We start from the raw sequence: 7892 nt of genomic DNA, 5'->3' as shown, positions 1-7892 counted from the left end.
TCCAGAAAACACTGAAGAAGAAAAGGTTTTCTCTCCTAAACATCTCGTTACCTGACAATAAAGAGATGAAAGCTCTTTTTATCTGAGATTGTAAGTTTACACTTACAGTTAGATTTGCTGAAATTAAAAGCGCGTTTCTGTGAGGATTTAAAACTCCTTTCTGCTTTAAACACCGAGGTGAGTTTAACTGAAGCTGTGTGGCGGAATCTCAGATGCAGTCTCTCTGTGCTTTAGCCATTCTCTCTGTAAACACCGAGGAGCCAAAACATTATTATTATAACACCGAACTAATATGCTGTTGGTCTTCTGCGTGCCGTCAAAATATTTCTGACCCGCTAAGGCATGGAGTCTGCCGGACCTCCGAAGGTGTACTGTGGTATCTGGCACCAATACCTTAGCAGCAGATGCTGTAAGTTGTTATGTTGAGCCTCTGGGGATCGGACTTGTGGTGCCATCTCATCCCACAGATACCAATCACCAAGCGCGTTCCCGACACAGTTTATTTGCATGTAGTGACACGCCCACACAACTCCATAAAAGGTAAATCGCACAGACAGCTGGGAGCACGAAATCAGGGTAAAGGCTAAACTACAGAAGTGGCCGTTATTTTGACTCACTTCTATGTCAGTAAAAATATGTAATAGTATTTAATAATAGTAAGTGAGCGCTAAATCTTCCATCAGCTGAGGTGTTTGTTTACGGTTTACGGCTCTGTGCCGACAGACAGGCCCGTCCTCCGTTTATACACCTTCATTTCTTTTGTCATAATTAAATGATGAATTTTATTTGTCTTAATTTATGGATTTGTTTTGGCTTGTTTTCTTTATTTTTCATATTTATTAATTAATGCCAATAAAATAAATTGACTGTTTTTCACAAAATGTTCTCTTGACCTGGTGAACTAGCACGAGGATGTTTTTGACTACAAAACTCTTCTATTAGTCTCTAAATGCTGTGAACATAATAAAAATAAACAATTGTACAGTAATCCATGCAGATTATATGATTTGAAGTTGATCAGTTGAGGTTTTCTTTAGTCAGTCTTCTTATGTGTAAATCTACACATACTCAGGAATAAGATACAAGCGTTTTTACAAGCGTTTACAGAATTTTTATGAATGACAAATTTCTTGCGTAAATGCTTGTACTAACGATTTACGCATAATCAGTTCTCATTCAGCTTGATATATGATGGACAGTGTGTTTCAGAGCACATTATCCTGCTGAAAGAGGCCACTGCCCTCAAGGAATACTATTGCCATGAAGGGGTGTACCTGGTCCACAGTGATGTGTAGGTAGGTGGCACGTGTCCACGTGAATGCCTGGCTTTAGGATTTCTATGACCCCATGGACCTGTTCTGACACTCGCGTGCCTGTTGTAGGTGCTTTTGGCGGTGGACGGGGTTCAGCATGGGAACACTGAGCGGTCTGCAGCTATGCAGCCCCATACAGAGCAAGCTGTTATGCACTGTGTTGTGACACATTCCTCCTGTAACCATCATTAAAAAAATTTGTGCCACAGTAGCCCTTCTCATGGTTTGTTGTACTTAGCCATCAATGAGTTTTGGTCGCCCAACACCCTGTTGCTGGTTCGTGATTTTGTCTCTCCTCATACCACTGGCAGTAGGTACTCACCACTGCTGACTGGGATTCACTCCAAACCCCTGCCGTTTTGGAGATGCTCTGAATCAGTCGCCTGGCTATAATCATTTGGCTGTTGTCAGAGTTACTCAGTTCTTCATGTCTGCTCATTTCTCCCACATACAGTACATTGACTACAATAACTGACTCTTCAATTACCATCTAATATATCCCAGAGCTTTAACATGCGTCGTTGTCTCTAGATAATCAACGTTATTCCCTTCATCTGTGAGTTGTCATAATGTTTTGGCTCTTTAATACCTAATTAATATTAGGTATTAATGTCATTCATATTTTTATAAATAAACTTAAAGAAATATTATTTTATTATGCTTCAAAATATACACTACCATTTTGAAAAAAAGTACAAATTATTTGGTTATAACTACATGTAATTTCAGAAAACCTAACTGTACTGTTTTTATTAATGGAAATTTACCTACTAATGCATTTAAATGGGTTAATATTGTTTTTATGTAGGTTAAATACATGGTACTGATAATGTTGGCACTAAATCTTACTACCCATACGTAGAGATCTTTGATTTGTATTATGTAATGTGCATATACAGTACTGTGCAAAAGTCTTAGGCAAAGATGCAGTCAAAAATAAAGAAATTAAATGTTTCTACATTTCAAGAAAATACTATGAAGTGCAGTAATAAAAGAAACAAAGTCACTATTTAGTTTGACGACCCTTTGCTTTTAAAAAAAAAAAAAGTAGTCTCAGGTATACTTTCTGCAGTTTTATAAGGAAATGAGCTGTAGGTTTTCTGAGCATCTTGCAGAACCAGCCATAGTTCTTCTGAAGACTGAATGTCTCACCCTTGCTTCTTATTCTTGCAGCAAAACCTAGCAGCCTTCATTGTGTTTTTTTGTCTGAAAAGTGGTCTCTTCCATAATATGCTGCTTTCTTTAATGACGTAAAAACATTTTTCTGTAACATTTCATTTTGTACTGGAAATCTAATGTTTGGAAATCTAAAATGTTTTTGTACTGACTTCATAATGTAGAAGTCATTAAATAAAAATCTATAACAAGGTTTGTACTAAAAAAAAAATAGGGTGCCTAAGACTTTTGCACAGTACTATAACCAATTGATACAGTCTGTTGAGTTTACGGTATGCATAAACAGTTCATTAGGATTAAATTAAATTAGTTAAGCAAATGATTGTATATGGATTTTACATTTAAACACAGACAGTGTTCCTGCATCTGATCACATTGTAGACAATAACCTGGGCCTCTTCTGTTAAAGATGAAACATGACGTGCAGAAAAGTCCCATTTTTACCCTCTCACTCTTACTGAATCACTTACTTTAACCCCACGATATATATGTAATCCATTGACTTCAAGAATTTAGTTTTCTCAATTTAACAGTAAAAAACACCAACTGCACTACATAGCATCAATAGAAAATTCCCTGACTGATAATTTTTAATATTTTTTTACAAAATACATTCTTGTATGAATGGTATTTTTCTAGGTCAAGGAAGTTAAATAAAAGTTCAGCAGGAAACAGACGGCACTCTTCCAGGAAGTCTCCAGCTCCTGGTCCTGCTTTCTCACAGGTAAAGCTGATTGATGATGTGTGTGAGAAATTAATATCATGATGTTAAATTGTGACCAGTCTTCTGTTTGTTACTGCCGTGCTTTATTGATCATCTACAAGCTGTCTTGCTAATCACTCATAACTTAATGAAATTCAATCAAAAACTTTTCATATTAGCAACCTAGAGTGTATGGTTATAAAGAGATTTATAAATAGTGTGAATGTTGTTTGTTGAATAAGTGTCATTGTTGTTTGATCTTTAACTTTGTGAGGAGATGAAAACAGAGACTAAAGGTGGAGGGACAGAAGGCAGTGTGAAGAAAGAGACCCTGGAGCTGAGCATCAGTAACCATGGAAACGGCTTCGACAACACACCTGAAATTATCTCCATTAAAGAGGAAGAAGCTGATGATAAAGACTTCCTCTGTAAGACATCAGGGCACTTTAGAGTTATGTCTGGAGCTCAGTAACTCTGTCACTGATTATTCTCCCTACATATTATGTAGTGCACTAAAGTCCAGAAAGGAGTCATTTAGGACTGAGCCTCTGCCTCTGATTATTTATTCAACAGTTCAGTTACTGGTAAAATGTGAACTGGTAGGTTATCCGTGCCCATTGACTTTACAGCAGGTTAGACCCACCCATTCACTTTACAGCAGGTTATCCCTGCCCATTGACTTTACAGCAGGTTAGACCCAACCATTCACTTTACAGCAGGTTAGACCCAACCATTCACTTTACAGCAGGTTAGACCCAACCATTCACTTTACAGCAGGTTAGCGACGCCCTTTCACCTTACAGCAAGTTAGACCCACCCATTCACTTTACAGCAGGTTAGCGACGCCCCTTCACCTTACAGCAGGTTAGCCCTGCCCCTTCAATTTACAGCATTAAAATTCAGTTTTTTCTTTCTGTCTGCTCGGATTTTATTGTTGTTAATGTTTACAAGTTTTTTCTGCCATTTGACATTCCTGAGAAACCCGGAACATTTTGCTGGGGAAAATAGTTTATGTAAACACAAAAAATTGCACTTTATTAAAAATATTTTACATCATCTCTCCCCATTGTTTTGTTTTCTCTCTTTTCAGATTGTGAAGTTTGCAAATCCTTCTTCTTTAATAAGTGTGAGGTCCACGGTCCAGCGCTGTTCATCCTTGATACTCCTGTTCCTATGGGGGTCGCTGACCGAGCCAGACAAACTCTTCCTCCTGGACTGGAGATTCAGAAGTCTGGTATTCCTGACGCAGGCCTGGGCGTGTTCAATAAGGGGGAAACTGTTCCAGTAGGAACACATTTCGGACCCTACCAGGGAGAGCTGGTAGACAGAGAGGAAGCCATGAACAGTGTCTATTCTTGGGTGGTAAGTTATTATTCATTTACTATAAATATTAAATGTTTAATGTTTATAGTATTAAAGTCCTCTGTTTTTGGATAGAATTCAGTATACTAGTGAAATTTTGGGGATAATGTTACCTTCTACATTTTTCTCTCGACAGTTCGCAAAATGCCACCAATGGATAAATATTCATTCAAATCTGTATCAGTCTCCTAAATATGTGGAGACACTTTAAACACACTTTCATCTTCCTCAAACTTACTAGCACTTAAAACCTAGACAACATTTTACTTGCTGATTTGCTTAAATGATCTGCAAGAATGTGTGGGCTTGATGTGAGGACTGTTGCCTAAAAGCATAGATTTTTTTTTTAATTTAAGAAATATAATTGTTTACTATTAGCTTTACACTAAAATCCAGCTCCACCTCTTTACTGTGGTAAATGGGGTAGATTAAACTTACTAAACACAGCCAGAATTGTAGTAATGTTGATTTTCTTCATACTCGTGGATAGTCATGGTAAAAAGAAAGTAGTGTACATTCTCCTTCACTTCTATGGTTTTTTTTATTTATCCGGGCCTAAATAACTATTGTCTGGTCCTCATCAATTTCTATAAACAAAAACCCTAGATGACAAAACAACAAAAATTTCAATATGTAGTCTTTTTTTTTCTCAAAAAGTAAACCAACATTCAAACACGAGGTGGGAAAAAAATAAATACACCCATCTTACTTTCACAATCATTAAAAGAGTAATTAACTTCCCTGTCTACACAGCCAAGATAGCCCGGGCCCAGGCCACATTTAACGAGGTTCGGCGTCAACTTCGTGGTATTGAGGGCGATTGCTATGGAATACTTCACCCAGCTTGGCTTCGCATTACATATAACGGTGTTCAGAAGGACTTTATTTCAGCGGAGGAAGCAGGAGACTATGTTAAACTCTTGATATCAGGGTGAACTGCATCACCTATACAGCGGCGTCTTTTTCGCTCTACTTTTATTTTTTGCACTCGGCCTTCCAGCTCTACTGTATTTGGATTTTTATTGAAGATATTGTCGTTGCATTACTTCGCCTAGATTTTCTGGACTCTCTCCTCTTAAATCTACTTCTGTATTAATGTGGTTCTCTGTTTTGAGGCTCTGACTGGGTTAGAGTTTCTGTTTATTTAATTTTAATAGTGTTTTTTCCTCGGCTTTACGTGCTACGCTGTTGTATTATTTGTTACAAGTCTTTAAAAGTTAAGGACATTACATTTGTTATTGTGTGCAGACTGTTTATCAGACTTGAAGTCAGTAGGGGCCTTTTCGCTTACTGGAACTTTTTGTCTTGGTAATTTTGTTGGTTAGTTCAGCTTACTCTCCGAGTTGTTTTCACATTGTGAACAACTTTTGGTTATTGTGGGAAACACTGCTGTCTCATTTGTTTTATGGAGACTTTGGGTGTGTGTGTGTTTGGGGAAGTGTGAGAGTAAACAATACATGCCAATGCTTTGAAGGATGTGAATTGGAACAGAGTAATGTTATTCAATTGCGAATCTGTTTTTAGAGGATTTAAACCTAACATGGTGAATGAAGTATATTATAGAATTCAGGCAATTTTACTGGGGTTATCTCATACAGTGTGGCAAGTAATAATCTGGAAAGACCTTTGTAATATCACAGTCTAAAACTGGATTTAAAGAGAAGCAAATCAATAAATGAATCACATGAAAATGAATCACATGAAAATGAATCATATGAAAATGAATAAATAAATTAGAAGTAAAGTCATAATATGGAAGAAAAAAAAAAGAGTAATTAGCAGCCAGCACTTACTAATGAAATACTAGGAGATTAACTAAGATTAGTTAATAATCAAGTGTGACTACCTCAGAACTTTAGTCAGTTTGGTGTCTGGAGCACTCAGGTGTGTGTCTACATCGTGCCAAGAAGAAAGGACATCAGCCATGACCACAGAGAAGCAACTGTTCCTGCTGGAAATCAATCTGGGAAGGGTTATAAGGCCATCTACAAACAATTTGAAAATTACCATTCTACAGTGGGAAGGATTGTTTACAAATGTAGAGCCTTCAAGACAGTTGTCAATCTTCTCAGGAGTGGCCATCTCAGCAATTTCATTCCAAAGTCAGACCAAATAATATTCAGAAATATAAAGTAAAACCCAAAACCTACATCATGTGACCTACACGCCTCTGAAACACATGTAAATGTTTATGTTCATGACAGTACAATCAGAAATACACTGAACATATATGGCTTTCATGGAAGGGTGGCTAGAAAAAAGCCTCTTCTCTCCAAAAAAGAACATGGCAGCTTGATTTAGGTTTGCAAAAATGCCTCTGAACAATCCACAAAAGTTCTGGAACAATATACTTCTAACTGATGAGACCAAGGTGGATAAGTTTGGTCAGCATGCACAGTGCCATGTTTAGCAAAAAGCAAACATAGCGTATCACCACAAACACCTCACAGCAACTGTGAAACATTGTGGTGGAAGGGTGATGATTTGGACTTGTTTTGCAGCCACCGGACCTGTGAAACTTTTGGTCATTGAGACAGCTAGGATCTCTACTTTATAACAGAATGTTCTTGAGACAAATGAGACATCGTCTGTCCAGCAGCTTCAGCTGGGCCAAAATTGGGCCGTGCAACATTACACCAGCAAATCGACATCTAAATGGCGACAGAAGAAAAAAAAATCAAGGTGTTGGAATGGCCAAGTCAAAGCCAACACCTCAACCCCATTGAGATGCTGTGGCAGGATCTTAAGAGAGCTGTGCATAAATGAATGCCCCCAGACATCAATGAACTGAAGCAATGTTGTAAAGAAGAGTGGGTCAGAATTTCTCCAAAATGATGTGAGAGACTGAAGGGTGGTCCTACATGTTACTGAATTATAGGGTGTACTTATTTTTTCCCACCTGGTTTCTGAATGTTGTTTTTTTTTTTTTTTTTTTTTGGGGGGGGATGGGGGGGGTTACTACATATTTAAATCTGTTGTGTTTTTTTGGTTGTCACCTGAGGCGTTTTTATTTTATTTTTTTTATTTAAGAAGTTGGACCACACAGTTGTCATTTAGGCCCTGAGAAATAAAAACATAGAATTGAAGGTGGGTGTACTTTCTTTTTCCCCATGACTGTATGTTGATAAATGGCAATCACAGGGAGCTGTACATAACAATAAAGTTTGGCATCATCAGAGTGCCACCAGCTTGGAAAGGGTATCATAACTGGATCTTTCTGACAACTGTTGAGCGCTTTAAAAGGAAGGTCAGCCAGTATCTTTGCAGGTGGTTGGGTCTTCCCAGATGAGAACAGACTGAAACTGACCCTCAGTAATGTTAGTGTGGAGTTTATGGTC

At 37.8% G+C, this 7892-nt stretch overlaps 1 protein-coding gene across 1 annotated transcript in view; it reads left to right on the top strand.

Annotated features, from left to right (window-relative positions):
- Positions 1–7892, top strand: part of LOC128620976 (histone-lysine N-methyltransferase PRDM7-like) — a 31778-nt gene continuing 23886 nt past the window's right edge. Inside the window, exons 1-4 of the mRNA XM_053646392.1 lie at positions 1–177; positions 3129–3213; positions 3467–3620; positions 4283–4554. Of these exons, the coding sequence (XP_053502367.1) occupies positions 3470–3620; positions 4283–4554 (423 nt within the window). The 5' untranslated portion in view covers positions 1–177; positions 3129–3213; positions 3467–3469. The remainder of the gene's footprint in view (positions 178–3128; positions 3214–3466; positions 3621–4282; positions 4555–7892) is intronic.

Source organism: Ictalurus furcatus, chromosome 2, assembly GCF_023375685.1.
Source record: "Ictalurus furcatus strain D&B chromosome 2, Billie_1.0, whole genome shotgun sequence".
Taxonomy (NCBI): Eukaryota; Metazoa; Chordata; class Actinopteri; order Siluriformes; family Ictaluridae; genus Ictalurus; species Ictalurus furcatus.
The sequence above is the reverse complement of the archived record's forward strand: the minus strand, read 5'-3'. Positions and strand labels throughout refer to the sequence as shown.